The following is a 15779-nucleotide window of genomic DNA, read 5'->3' on the forward strand; positions in this document are numbered from 1 at the left end:
TAAAAAAGATTTCCAACTGTAAAACTGTAGAATATTCGTTAAAATATAGTTTTGGCTAATCCTTAAAAGGCCCTATGAATAACATAACTGTAATATGTCAGAGCTTACACCTCAAACCTACAAAAGTTACAGAGTATTTTCTCGGCGTAGTGAATGAACACTGCACATTTCATCTCGTCACTGACTATAAATATCCTTGATAGATGATCATTTTGAGCTAGCAATAAAAATTTAACTCCATTAAAGAGGATTGCAAATACTCATTACAGTATGATATTCTATCTTAACAAGTGTTCGGTATAATAACAAGCAATTTAAATATTTAATATCAAATTGTCCATAGTAATATAAATAAATTTATAAAACTGATCTTAATGTCATCCGTAATGTTCATGCAATTAAACAACATTATGATTCAACAAGCCCCAAAAAGCTCCGAAAATTTTTTAATACTTCCAGAAAATAAATAAAAATAAAATGATGTACAATCAAATATCGTTATCGTCAGCTAGCTCCTCCATCAGCGACGCCGGAGCAATACACATCTCATTGGCGCCCAGGAAACTGATGCCACGCGGATGGGGAGTGGGGCTGTCCCAGCAGTGTTTGTACCAGGTCGTCTGCTGGCGGCTCAGCCCAAAGCCAGAGGCAAGGCGATCGATGCAGTACATAAGACAGCGTACCACGGTTCTCATAACGCGCTCCCAGCTTGAGCCCGGCAGCTCCTCAATATAATTCATGCCAATTGGCTGCTCGGCTATGCCAGCGAGTATGATCGGCACTGGCGGACGCATCGATGGCAAATCATCAGTCAAGTCAGCCCTCGATAGTCCGGGCTTTGCATGCAGAGCCAAATCCACTTGCTCTGGTATGCCGGAGACATCCTCCTCGCTGCGGCACTTTGGGCTAATCTGTTGCTTCAGCTCCTTGAGCTGCAGTCCACTGGAGCTAGACATATTGCTGGCTTTGCGTAATATGTGTGAAATGCGCTAAGTGCAATGCGCAATTGCTTTGATTTTATCTCCACAATTCAACTGCCTTTAAAATTTAGAGGACGAAAAAAATCAGAGAGCCAGGTACCGACTTACTAAAACTTGCCTAGTCGAATGTTACCTTATATGCCTACTTTCTAAATCTGTTCAAATTGTACCCCTACATAGCCTACTTCTGCAAGCTGTAACTACTTCAATTTTTATACTCATTCACGATAGTGAATGCGTGCATGCCCGTCTGTTCGTATGAACGCCGTTTTTCTCGGCGCTATTGAAGCTAGAACCTTGAGATTTGGAACATATTCGAATTTATCTCCGATTTACAAGTGTTAAAATTATCCTAAATCACCCACTAGAGCCGTGACAAATCGGAAAATGAATTTTCCAATATAGCAGAAATCATATTAGTTGAAGAGCTAGAAAACTGAAATTTGGAATGTAGATTCGCGTCGACCACCCAAGATCAACAAGCTATGGCGAATATATCTATTGGGGGCGTGGCAAATCGGGTAAAATTATATGTCCTAGAGCTAATATTATGAATCTAAAAAGATCAATGTAAAAATAACATGTCTGCGGACACTAGGGGCGTGGCATATCGGCAAAAATATTTTCTACAGTATTAGAGCTGGAAATTAAAAACATAGCCACTAAATTGCTGATGGGATGTGAATGAGTATTCTGCAGTTGCTAACGCCCGACTGCAACGTTCTTACTCGTTTACTCTTATTTTTATTTTCAACCGACTTGACACAGTTGTTCACATATCTCAAGTCATCTATGTAAGCTATTTTATGAGAGTATTAAGTGGTTCATAGTATGCAAACCCCAACCTAACCTAACTTAATCTAAGAAGCACCTCAGAGTACCCTAAGCAATTATCTTGTGATCGTATTTTAGCTAGCTCGTCTTACAATTTCCAACTGGATCCCAGTGAAGCCATCTGTCTTTTTCACACATAGATATAATATATACAATCTAATAGTATACATATATAGTACATAACTACTCAATCTAATAGTATATTGTTGTAGTATATTGTATAGTATATAGTATGCTCTAGCAGCTCATTCTGTCCATTGTACTAGACCCACTTATGCCACTGGGTAGCTTTCGTACAAATTAAATTATACCTAAGTTGAAGTGCTCAAGAATTAACATGGAATCGAGTATACGTACATACATATATATACATGTACACGATCGAGTGCTTAGACATTATTATTGAAACGCCGTACCAGACCTTGGCAATATAATATACATACTATATATACAATACAACAGAGCGACAAATTTTCCTATACTATAAGAATTTTATTCAAAATATTTACGATCGCTGCATACCTTTAAGCATTAACTACCCAATGTAATTCATCAATTTGTTATGCAATTTATTACACGAAAGCAGCAAAAATCTATGTAAAACTCATTTGTGGGTAGGCAAATCACCTAAGATGTAAACATATTTAATTTTTCTCCATTAATGTCTATTAGTGGCACATTGCAGCCATCAGCAGTAGTAGTAGCTACAATATAGTAAGTACTTCATAACTGGTTTCATTGCGCCTTACCACCAATTCTAACGTTCTCTCTTGCAACCAGCTCAAGCTTCAATTAATTTTTTTATTTCTCTGCGGGGTTTTTCTAGCCAACCTTGAGAGATTTTTTCCAAAGAAGTTTTTGTGTATCTATCGACTCGTTGCCATAAGCCAAAAGCCCAAAACAAAAATAAAAATAAAAATAACTATTTTTATATTTGGTTATATTTATGGATATTTTGTGTTAAGTCATTTAACGTAGACGAGGGACCACAGCTGCTTCTGCTTCTGCTTCTTCCTCGTCTTCGGCTATTTGTAAAACTAATATTTACGAAAGTCTGTCGCCGCCTTAAGTGTAGCAAATGAATGCAAATGTCTGCTAGAAAAACGATTTTAAAATACACTCCTTAGAACTTGACCGCCACGCGATATGTGACTTAAAATTATATTGGCATTTTATCAGTTTAGAATAATAAATTTGTTTGCATTACACAGCAATTAGACTGAATCATTAGCATGAAATAGTTTCAATTCATGACAAGTCTATTTAGAGAGAAATAGACAGACATCTGTAATCCAATTTGTGACACGTGCCAATGGGTGCTTGATCGGACGATTATTCTTTAATGTAGATAGTTGAAGGAGATAAACGTGTTTTTATCCGAACTGACACGAATCTCCAACTAACCCAACCCAAATGCTTTCCTTTTGGATTTGCGGAAATTAAATAATTATCTTAACAAAGAAGTCTACACGAAGATGCATATAAATTTCATAGCACTAGAGACTCCAACCCGTCTCAATCTCAATAGTGTTTAGTCTATAATTTATGGCCCATATAAACGAAGAGCCAGAAACAAGTCTGAAACTCGTCGCACACACAGTCGAATTAAGAATTTTGTCTGATCGCATAATATATGCTCGGCATATCATGAGAGAAATCCCCAGAAAGAAAAAAACGTTTAGTCATTCTTACTAGACAAGTCTAGCGATTCGATGAATGTATATGAAAGTTTTGCCAGCATTAGATACCCTTTTGAGCCAGCTTGAAGACATAAGCATATATTCTAGCCACGCCCTCTTAGTATTTTTCAGAGTCATGTCCCCCAAAACGAATAAAATGCGCCAAAAATGAGCATTTGGCTGCAGTTATACGACCGAGAAGTGGGTCAAAGACAACTTCTCGATAGCTCGCCAAAAAGCAGCAACAGCAAGTATATGCAGCTAAGACTAACTAACGATTGTATTCTGAAAACATTGATTGCCGTTAGACGAGCCGCGCCGCGTTGCCAACTTATGTAATTGCAACATGGCGCACCAATTGGCAGCGTCGCGACGCTACCTTGACTCGAATGCCGCTGCTTGAATGTCATCGATTGTCAAAGCCTCAGACCTTGGTCGCCAGCCCGCCTAGTGGCTCTGCCAAGAACTTGTGAAGAATATTACATAATAGAATAAAACTAAATTCAAAATTAAAAACAAAAAAAAAAAAAATATATATATATATATATACATATATATAAACAAGTAAATTCAAGTCAATCTGGTTCTTAGATCGAACTTGTGCTTTGATGGCACTGTCACACGAAATTCGAAGCAGTCTATCGCTATTAAATTTCTTGTATTTCAAGTCTAGCATAGAATCGGTTTTTCTGCAACGCTTAAATTCAAACTTTATGACAAATTTAAATGTTGATTCGATTGCTTTCCTATATTGGATTAACTCAATATTTTAGCATTTCCGATTGATTTGTTGTGTACGACAAAAGTATCTGATTATTGCATTTGCAAGCTATAATTGTATAATCATCGAAAGCAATTATTATCACATGAATAGAAACCAACTGCCTGATCGATAACAATGTAACAGATATGTATTACTACTACCAGTACCAGGTTCTTTCCAAAAGCGTTAACAAGCGATAGACACGAGTTGGAAATTGAAATAAGCTTTCAGCAAAAGTACTAATTAAACTGATGAGCCTATATCTTTCCAGTTGAACTTATAGGTCATTCTGTAAGCACTCAATGGAAAACTTGAAGTAACTCAGTCCTTAATTTTTCCTCAAAATCCGTAGGATGGAGCTGAATTTTCATTGATTTACAGTTTCAAGCTAAGTATGCCACATTGTGTTGCCAAGAGAGACCATGACGAGCTCTGCGATTCAATGTTACGACTCTGGGCGATAACATTAAGTCGGCATTGCTGTTGGCTTTTAATTCTAAGCCATTCTCTTCTCGATTTAACAATAATTCACATGCAAACGGAAATAATTATACAATTTTACAAAACAACCCAGCGAGGTCTATAGAGGCTCAATGGGCTGCATTGGGGGCCCTTTAAAAATGTCGAATCATGCGACTGATTGCAGATACGTCGAGGCATAAGCCACGATCACTTGCAATCTACTAGCCAGGCACTCAGAATTTGCTGAGAGATCTATTAATACCACATAATATTAATGACGTGCCGGAAATTGCTCAGGCGAACCATTAAACTTCATATACCCCTAAAAGTTATTTTCTGCCTAAAATAGTCCCTACCGATAACAATGTAATCTATATACAGCCATTTTTGGCTAGCTCACATAACTTGTTTCTTGTTTTTCTTTTTTTGTTTCGACACTTAAAGTGTGCCAGATTTCGGGTTCTCGTGTCGGATATAAGTTCAATATCGTTAATCGCTCAAAATTATCAGATATCATCAAAACTAGATTTCGTTGAATGACATTTCTTAATATCGCTTCACCGATCTTATTCCATTCACTAAGCACGACCTTTATTTCTGTGTTTTTTCTCGCTGAAGTCGATAATTAGATCAGCCTCAAATCATGTGAAACCAACCACTCTATCTTGATTAATTCTCATGATTTAAATACTGTTGAAATAAATGATCAAATTTTATGATCTTGATTGGACATTCGATCATGCTATTAAGGGAATCAATTGAATTGTATTCCTTAAGCTTATGCAGACTTTTGTCAAGCGATAAGTCATACAGTGTAGTAACACCATAAGTCACAGTATAAGTCCATAAGTCCACAGTGTAGTAACTGTATAAATCATGCTCTGAATTGTCTCTTGGCGTACCATATCTATGAAATTGCGTACTTAACTTTTTAGCCCCGCGCAGCGTGCGACTCTAACCTATTCTCAACCCGAAGTCAACGTCTCGATGCAATTAAAACATGCGCTCGCGTATGTATGCGATTACCAAGTATTAAGTATGAAATTTCCCTTCTTCTAATGGATTCTATTGTCGAACTAATTGTCGATTCAGTTGCTCGCTGTCAGCGCGACTCTCCGGTTGATTATGCAGTCCCGCCTGCTCTGTTTACTGTACCTGGGCGCAGCGGCTGCCCAGAGCTACTTTGGCAATGCCCTGCTCGATGGCCTTGAGCTGCTGCGACGTGGCCAAAGGCAAATGGATCTCGAGGCTTCTGATCACCGCGATCAGCTGCTCCGTGAGTACGATTTCATAGTCGTGGGCGCTGGCACCGCCGGCTGTGCCCTGGCCGCACGCCTCTCCGAGAATCCCAACTGGCAAGTCCTGCTCCTGGAAGCTGGCGGACCGGAAAACTACATCATGGACATGCCCATTATGGCGCACTATTTGCAGCTGGGCGAGATGAACTGGAAGTATCGCACGCAGTCCTCCAACAGCTACTGCCTGGCGATGAACAACAATCGCTGCAACTGGCCGCGTGGCAAAGTCATGGGTGGCAGCTCCGTTCTGAATTACATGATGTATACAAGGGGCAATCGCCGGGACTACGATCGTTGGGAGGCACTGGGCAATCCTGGCTGGGGCTACGATGAGCTACTGCCATACTTTCGCAAATACGAGGGCTCGCTCATACCAGATGCGGACTCGGGCAATGCGCGGCATGGCCGAAAGGGACCCGTCAAGATCAGCTACTCAGACTATCACACGCCAATTGCCGCGGCTTTTGTGGAGGCCTCGCAGCAGGCGGGCCAGACGCGCCGGGACTACAATGGGCAGGATCAGCTTGGCGTCTCCTATCTGCAGGCCAACATTGGTAACGGCACGCGCTGGAGCTCCAATCGAGCCTATCTCTATCCCCTCAAGGGCAAGCGACGGAACCTGCACATCAAGAAGAACGCGCTGGTGACCAAGGTGCTCATCGATCCGCAAACAAAGACCGCATATGGCATCATGGTGCAGACCGATGGACGCATGCAGAAGGTATTGGCCCGCAAGGAGGTGATTGTCTCGGCGGGCGCCATCAACACGCCCCAGCTGCTGATGCTCTCGGGTCTGGGGCCCGCCAAGCACCTGCGTGAGGTGGGCATCAAGCCCATTGCGGATCTGGCCGTGGGCTTCAATCTACAGGATCATGTAGCGCCGGCGATTACCTTTAGGTGCAATATCAGCACGTTGAAGTTAGACAAAGTCCTAAACACCGATACGATTGGCAGCTTTTTGCGTGGTGACGGTCCACTGCGAAGTCCTGGCGGAGTGGAAGCTATATCTTTTTATGCATTGGATGCCACAGAAGATACCAAAGACTGGGCGGACATGGAACTCTTCGTTACGGGCAGCGGCATACATTGGAATCCGGCATTGCGACGGGTCTTCGGCATCCGGTCGGACGTCTTTGAAGCTGTCTTTGGCGAACTGGAGCGCACCAATGGCAATGCCTTCATGATCTTTCCAATGCTACTGCGTGCCAAGAGTCGCGGCCGCATTATGCTCAAGAGTCGCAATCCGCTGCAGCATCCACTGATCGACGCCAACTACTTTGCACATCCTTACGATCTCAATATATCAGTCCACGGCATACGGCAGGCGATCAGCCTAATGGATCAGCCAGCATTTCGGGCGATCAACGCCCGAGTGCTGGAGACGAAGCTGCCCGCCTGCCGCCACCACGGCCCCCAGACCGATGCCTACTGGGCGTGCTATGCGCGTCATTTCACCTTCACGATCTACCACTATTCCGGCACGGCCAAAATGGGACCACGCAGCGATCCCAGCGCCGTGGTGGACGCCCGCCTGCGCGTCCATGGCATCAGCAATCTGCGAGTGGTGGATGCCAGCATAATGCCCTATCTAGTTGCAGGTCATCCCAATGGGCCAGTCTTTTTAATAGCCGAGAAAGCCGCCGACATGATCAAACAGGATCACAACTACACCTAGGAACTAGATAATAGATATATATACATATATATATACCAAAGTCGTGCTCGCAATGCCTGTTCAAGGGACAAATCATAAAGGAAATCAGGCCAAGTCTTGGGAAATTTGTGATATTAGAGAAAGATTGTAAAAACATAAAAAGTTGTTACATTTATAAGGGTTAACTAATAAATAAAATAAATGTTTAAAGTCATATAAATTAGCTGCTTTGCTCAGTGTTTATTCATTGAAAAGATCCACAAAGTTGATAAACTGAGGAATGAGCAGGAAAATCGCCTCAGGCATAAAGCGTAAAGCATCGTAAAACTGATGTGCGGTAGCCTCAGCGATCGCCCAACTACAAATTGCTCAATAAAGGGAATAATGAAGAAAAATCAATTAATCGAAACTCAAAAATCAATTCTGATAAAACATCATATCATATAGGTGATCTTGGCTCTACTCTGGCGCTTGTCTTGTCTTGATCACCCAGACAGATTTATGTGTTGCTGTTCGGTGGGTTGACATATTATTGGTAATAAAAATGAATTGAACGCGTGCTGGACGCCCTTCCGCATTGATCGGCCGAGCAACAGAATATTGATCTCTGAGCGAGACTATCGATGATCGTTTGGGCCCTAGATTGCCCTTTGGTCGCCTGCAAAGTGCAGAGCTTTTCGCAGCTTCCGCAATTTGGTCAATGGTCGGAGCTGATGCTGTGTGATCATGTGAACGATCAGCTCAAGTCAATGTCAGTGCGTTCGCTCAAATCTGGCTTTCAATTTGATTTTGTGAACGTGTCGACAGTCATGGCAATGCTGTGGCTATGCTGCGGCTGCTGCTGCTGCTGCTACTGCTGCTACTGCTGCGGCTGTGGCTGCGGCTATGCTGCTGCTAGTTTCTACTCTGAAGATTCTTGGCAGTTATTGTTGACGCTAAAACAACGAGCGCAGAGCCGATCGTGCAGCCGCTGCCGAAAAAGATTCGCAAACACGATTCGGCCGCAACGGCAGCGCTTATATTTAATATTAAATTGAACTTGGCCAGAGCGATTGTCAGCATTACCAGTTAAGCGTCCGATTGGGCAAGACGAACTAACGGCACGGGCCACGCATGCGCGCACAGTCCGCACTCTGAAGGCGAACACGCACGAACACGTCTTAGAACCAATCAAGAACTAAAAAAAAAACTCTGTTCTCTGTTAAATTTGATTTTTTTTTTTTTTACAATTTTTTATTTGTACGCAAACTTATTGAAAAGTGCAAGTGAAGTGCTATCTAAGAACATGGCCAAAACGAGTCATTGCCAAGTACTGCTGTGGCTGCTGGCTGGCCTAGCACTGGCTGCTGCCCAGAGCGAAAATGTGATATTGGAGACTCTGAACTTTCTGCGACGCGGCCAAACGGAAGTGGACCTGGAGAACTATGACAACACCATACAAATGGGCGCCGAATATGATTTTATAGTCGTCGGCGCTGGCACCGCCGGCTGTGCGCTGGCCGCACGCCTCTCCGAGAACCCAAAGTGGAACGTGCTGCTGCTGGAGGCGGGCGGACCGGAGCGCCTGGTCATGGACGTACCAATTGTGGCGCACTTTCTGCAGCTGGGCGAGATGAACTGGAAGTATCGCACACAGCCATCGGATCACGCCTGCCTGGCGATGAACAACAATCGCTGCAACTGGCCGCGTGGCAAAGTCATGGGTGGCAGCTCCGTTCTGAATTACATGATGTATACAAGGGGCAATCGCCGGGACTACGATCGGTGGGAGGAGCTGGGCAATCCTGGCTGGGGCTGGAAGGATGTGCTGCCATATTTCAAGAAATACGAGGGCAGCAGCGTACCAGATGCCGAGGAAGACATGGTCGGACGCGATGGCCCAGTGAAAATAAGCTATGTGAACTGGCGCTCCAAGATTTCGAAGGCCTTTGTTGAGGCAGCGCAGCAGGATGGCTTGAAATACCGCGACTACAATGGACGTATACAGAACGGTGTCGCCTTCCTGCACACGACCACACGCAACTCTACGCGCTGGAGCTCCAATCGCTCGTACCTTTACCCCATCAAGGGCAAACGCCCCAATCTGCATGTGAAGAAGAACGCGCTGGTGACCAAGGTGCTCATCGATCCGCAAACAAAGACCGCATATGGCATCATGGTGCAGACCGATGGACGCATGCAGAAGGTGTTGGCCCGCAAAGAGGTGATTGTCTCGGCGGGCGCCATCAACACGCCCCAGCTGCTGATGCTCTCGGGAGTGGGTCCCGCCAAGCACCTGCGCGAGGTGGGCATCAAGCCCATTGCGGATCTGGCTGTGGGCTACAATCTACAGGACCATACAGCGCCGGCGGTTACCTTCACAACGAACGTAACATCGCTGAAATTCGAGGACTTTGCCGATCCCACATGGCTGACGCGCTTCAACCGTAGAGAGGGGCCGTACGGTTCGCCCGGAGGCTGTGAAGCGATAGCCTTCTGGGATCTGGATCATGAGAGCGACGAGGATGGCTGGCCAGATATTGAACTGTTTATGGTCGGCGGCTCCATGTCCTCCAATCCAGCCATATCACGTGCCTTTGGCCTAAAGAAGTCCATTTACGATGCGTTGTTCGCCGAGATTGAGGACAAGTCGCTGAATGCATTCATGATCTTCCCCATGATTCTGAGACCGAAGAGTCGCGGTCGCATAATGCTTAAGAGCAGCGACCCATTCAAGTATCCGCTGATTCATGCCAACTACTTTGCCCATCCCTATGACGTCGACATTTCGGTGCGTGGCCTTCTTAAGGCTATTAGCCTGATGGAGCAGCAAGGCATGAAGGCCATTAACGCCAAGCTGTGGGAGCGTAAGATTCCCACATGCAAGCAGCATCCCTACAAGAGCTGGGCCTACTGGACCTGCTATGTGCGGCACTTCACTTTCACCATTTATCATTATTCCGGCACCGCCAAGATGGGACCCAAGTCAGATCGCGCCGCCGTTGTGGATGCGCGCCTGCGCGTTTATGGCATACGCAACTTGCGTGTTGCAGACGCCAGCATCATGCCCGAGATCATGTCTGGACATCCCAATGGACCTGTCTTTATGATCGCTGAGAAGGCCGCCGATATGATCAAGCAGGACTATGGCTATATCAAATAAGTGCGGGGCCTAACGGTAGCTTAGGTTTACGCTTACTTCAGATTTAAGCAGCGCTCTACAATTCCCAACTGCAAGTGACTTCAACTGAAATCTACTCTGGATACACATGAACGGGTCGCTATTTAGATCTTCTTGTCAATTTCTTTACCTCCATAATGAACTGATTTTAATTTAAGTTACTCTCTAAGCCAACAATAAATATTCTAAGAGACATTTAAAATGATTTACTGGTTTTAAGACCGCTCGACTCGTCTACTCTCCTCTCCACTTTCCAGCGAAGATTTTTTAACAGTGATAAACATTTCGCCTTTGGGGCTTGCCGGTACTGGTTTTGACTTTGACATTGACATTGACATTGGCGTTTCATTTCCACTTCATTATTACTCAGCTTAAGCTGGAGTTTTCTGTATTTGTAGTTCGTGAATATAAATTATTTTAATAGCTATATAATATATACAGATATAAAGAAATATCACTGTCTGTATCTGTATCTGTATCTGTATCTGTATCTGTATCTGTATCTGTATCTGTATCTGTATCTGTATCTGTATCTGTATCTGTATCTGTATCTGTATCTGTATCTGTATCTGTATCTGTATCTATAGCTGAATCCTATATACCTATAAGTTTATCTGTACCTCTATTTACTCATGCATATACATTTATCTAAACACCACCAACATCTATTTTCTCATATCTTCCATTCTTTCATCGCATTTACCCATACTCACTCAGACGTCAGCGTATTCATATGCTTCTCTAGCTTCATTTGCATTGAAAACCTAACATTTACTTCGTTTTGTGTGAGTTTCTTCCACAGATTAATGTATTATTCGTTCTCATTGTTTCTGAGTTGCCTTTTTGCCAATTTTCATGCTAATCGACAGACAGCAACAAAAGTAACAACAACAAATTTAAAGCCCTGAAGTCTGCGACTTCGAGCAAATCAAATGCCGCCTTTTTGTTGATTGTTGATTTTTGTTAAAGCTCTTTTTCAGATTTATTAAATGCTGTTACTCGTTTTTATTGTTGCGGAAACGATATGCGACTGACATTCAAATAATTGGGCTCCACTTGAATACCCTGTATGTATTTAGTTATCACTCTCGAGCTTCAGGCTATTGTTGATTCTATTGGGTCTGCATACAGGGTATTTACTAGTCGACGCCTAACGAGCACGTCTATAATTGGCTCAAGTTTATTGTTGCTTTCGTAATTTTGAGTTCTATCGTTGCCTTGATTTGGCACAAACTAACTAAAATACTATTTCACTTCATATTTGAATATCTCAAAGCAAACTGGATTTATTATATCGACGCTGACTTAAAAGATACCCACAGCTGCACTTCATATTTTGTTATTACCTTACTTTATATTTGAATATCTCGAAGCAAACTGGATTTATTATATCGACGCTGACTTAAAATATACCCACAGCTGCACTTCATATTTTGTTATTACCTTAAAGCTACGAGTTTTAAGACACTTCCGTTGCAAGACTAAAAATTAATAATCAAGAAACTTTTAACAAGATGACTAACAGAGCGAATATTCCGCCCGCATAAATTCGGAATGTAGGAATTTCTATAGAAGAAATTTATATATAGATATAAATAAATAAATTTAGAAATATATTATATTTATAAAGCTGGAGTATGATTCAAGTAAAAATATATATAAGCTTATGGCTTGCTTAGAATATTTACATTAGGAAATTAGTACGCCTTGGCACATCGTAAATAATTACGAGGCCAATAAACTAACAACAGGGTACTTTAGAACTTACTATATTTGACATTAGAATTTTAAGACATTTTCCAGATGACGCCGGAGAGTATGCAGTAAAACAATGCGTAGTGAGAGAAACTCGTCTTGCTCAGCTAGAAGCACTTTCATTAAGAATTTCCATATTTTATATACCATTCAAGCGTATAGTATCTGCCAAAATGATATATATATATATATATATATTCCTTATATAATAAATGCAGCCTCAACCAACGCACCATTGGAGCTGTGGCTGGGGATTATGCGGTTATCTCTGCCTCCGTTAGCCTCCAGCCAGCCTAAAAGTCGGCACTTTCATTATCAAAGCATCAAATATTCATGAATTCAGATTGGGCGATGCCCGGGGCCACGATGCACAGGTGACTGGCTGGCAGCTCAGCCCCATGGAGTTTACTGAGCAAAGCGACCAAAAAAAAAAAAGGAGAAGCAAGAAAAAACCAACGAACAGATTTGCAAGTGGTTGCCAGGGGATTGCAGGCACTTGCATGCTTATTTTCAATATGCCGGACAGATCGGACGAATGTCTGCGCCCCGGGCATGTCATCGCTATTGCGGGGTGGTTTCCAGCCGCTGCAATGCACAACTAAACAAAGGCTAAATGCTGGGCAGGGGACGGACAGAGGGTTGCTGTCAACTGAAAGCCCGTTTAATCTGCCCTGATTGCGCTTGATACGTTCGAGGCTCGTAATTATGTTTTCTTTCAACTTTGTCATGGGAAAAAAGACCGAATAAAATTTATGTAAAAAATGCTTGAATTGAGAGTGTCCGACTAGAAGTTAGCCTGCAAAAATGATTTATACGAAACCAATAACATAATATTCAAAATACGCTAACAAACAAATATAATCATCGATTTATCGATTCATATTTAGCGAAATGAAATATGATAATTTGCATAAAATTCAATTTACGAGAATATATAATATATGATAATAATATATGAAACGAGAATCCACATATGCTAATAGACAGAATTTACATTTGGTAATCTTGAGGTTAATAATGAATGTGAAAATTGGATATTAATTAATTTAGCGCTACAAAGTTGAACTGAAGCGGACTGTCAGTCCCCGATAGAGCTTTAGATACATATATTGGTCGGCATTGTATCCAAATACAAACGAACAATGAGTGACGAAGGCTGAAGAGACTAAACCCATTAGACCTTAGTGGAGTCCCATACAAAATAGAAAAGAATTAAGCAGATCTCAGAGGTGATTTACAATAAAAATAAAAGAATCAATTTTAATATATACATTTAGCTAGTTTATGGTTGAAGAATATTTAAATTTGTGCTATAGAGCTAATGATAAAAGCAAAAAGGAATACAAAAAATTAATAATAACAAGTAAGAAGGCTCCAGTCGAGACTGCTCGACTAGGAGATACCCTGAACCCTCCAAGCTGATATTCTAATCAGTCTGGACTTCTTTTATGCACACATACATACACATGCACTTATAAGCACGCGCTCTGCTGACTGCGCAGTTAGCAGCGACTGCGCTTGGGCTGCGCTGCAATGTGGGCAATATTATGAGAATTTATTTGTTGAATAATTTCTTTTGTAGACATACGATCTTAATGAAACTTTCAGAGCGTAATCATATGGTTAAAATATGTGTACATTCCAAAGCACAAGTCTCTAGTACTTGAAATGCGTTTTTTACAAATTGGGGGAGAAGGGGGCGTGGTATCCAAAATCTGTAAATTACAAAATCTTTGTATCCATTAACTTTATATACAACCCAAATTTGAAGTCTCCAGGTCTAAGAGTGTTAAAATTAGGCTGAAAAAACCAAGTCGATTTTTCGATTATTCTCGATAAAAAAGTTATCGGATGAGTTATCGAAAAAATAAAGCAAACTTGTACTGCCTATGGTATACACGAGTATGCATGCCAAATTTCAGCTCTCTAGCTCTTATATCTTCTGAGATTCTTTTGCTCATACGGACGGACGGACGGACGGACGGACGGATGGACGGACGGACAGACGGACAGGGCTATATCAACTCAGCTCGTCGTCCTGATCAAGAATATATATACTTTATGGGGTCTGCGATGATTCCTTCTGCCTGTTACATACTTTTCACAAAACCATTATACCCTGATTTCCCATTTTCAATGGGTTCAGGGTATAAAAATAATAATTATAATAATATAAAGAGACGAAAACGGGTATACTTATTCCAAAGTTAAGTTATATTCTCTTATTAAACTGAAATACAGTCGAGTCCCGATAATTCAAAATGACAATAGAATCAGTCTTTTTTTTTCGATTTACTCAGAAAATTAAACTATCGATAATTATTGGGAACGAATTTTTTTTAGGGGGACAGCATTTCTTTTGATTTATCGCGATTTTCGATTTATAGGAGTACAAATTATAGAGACTCGACTGTATATAAATAATATAAATTACATGAAATAAAAAAATATATATAATAATTGATCAATAATAAAGAAGACCGGTCGAAACCAATGCTACTCGGAAAATTTATAATTTATCAGAAAGAAAATTTTCTTGGGCATTATATATAGAGAGATAAATAAATTAGATGAAATTTAATTAAATAAATAAAATATATTTATTGTTAAGAGTAATTGCTAAAAGCCCCAAAAAAAGTCGTCTTAAGTCAATATTTATAGTTACCCTATTCGAAACTCCAGAAGTATCTGCCAATGATATATAGACATAGATAGTTTTCCCTATATGTAATTTTTAATCCAATTAGAATACCCCTCTTTGATATGCATTGCAACATTACAGGGTATACAAATAATAAGCGACCATTTGATGGGGTTGCTCACAGGGTTGGCTGGTAGGCCACAGTGACAGCGATTCAAAATTGAAGTCGCCGAATTATAAAGTCAGAAGAACATTGCTCCGGCTGTCAGCTAACAAGTGTTTACAGTTTCCACTGCTCTGTCGATACAGTTACCCCATAACCGGTAGGTTTTCTGCAAGCGGCCAAAATGAAGCCGTCAAAATGCCAACTGAGCCGGCCACGCATAAAAGCCAAGCCAAGTCAAGCCAAGACTGAGCTAAAGAGTCATATAGTTGGATGCGAAACAAAGAACGAAACAGAAAGAGAGAGAGAGAGAGATGGAGAGAGATGGAGACAGAGAGAGTGGGCCAGCAAGAAAGGCAGCAAACGCTAATGGGTCGCCAGCAATAAAAT

General features: G+C 41.6%; 3 protein-coding genes across 6 annotated transcripts in view; 2 read left to right on the plus strand and 1 right to left on the minus strand.

Annotated features, from left to right (window-relative positions):
- The window catches only part of LOC6583816 (flotillin-2), a 127869-nt gene that overhangs the window by 103581 nt on the left and 8509 nt on the right, over positions 1–15779 (minus strand). The gene's annotated exons all lie outside the window — the stretch shown is intronic.
- On the plus strand, positions 5805–7870 carry LOC116804459 (glucose dehydrogenase [FAD, quinone]). The gene has a single exon (XM_032732092.2). It carries the CDS (start codon positions 5844–5846, stop codon positions 7689–7691), a length of 1848 nt encoding a protein of 615 aa, XP_032587983.1. The 5' UTR covers positions 5805–5843; the 3' UTR covers positions 7692–7870.
- On the plus strand, positions 8718–11035 carry LOC6583829 (glucose dehydrogenase [FAD, quinone]). The gene has a single exon (XM_032732091.2). The coding sequence runs from the start codon at positions 8956–8958 to the stop codon at positions 10810–10812; it is 1857 nt and encodes a 618-aa protein (XP_032587982.1). The 5' UTR covers positions 8718–8955; the 3' UTR covers positions 10813–11035.

Source organism: Drosophila mojavensis, unplaced genomic scaffold (genome assembly GCF_018153725.1).
Source record: "Drosophila mojavensis isolate 15081-1352.22 unplaced genomic scaffold, ASM1815372v1 contig_136, whole genome shotgun sequence".
Taxonomy (NCBI): domain Eukaryota; kingdom Metazoa; phylum Arthropoda; class Insecta; order Diptera; family Drosophilidae; genus Drosophila; species Drosophila mojavensis.

Excerpts from the sequence above, each read along its gene's own strand:
- LOC116804459 (XM_032732092.2), top strand. The coding sequence starts at position 5,844 with ATGCAGTCCCGCCTGCTCTGTTTACTGTACCTGGGCGCAGCGGCTGCC.
- LOC6583829 (XM_032732091.2), top strand. The coding sequence starts at position 8,956 with ATGGCCAAAACGAGTCATTGCCAAGTACTGCTGTGGCTGCTGGCTGGC.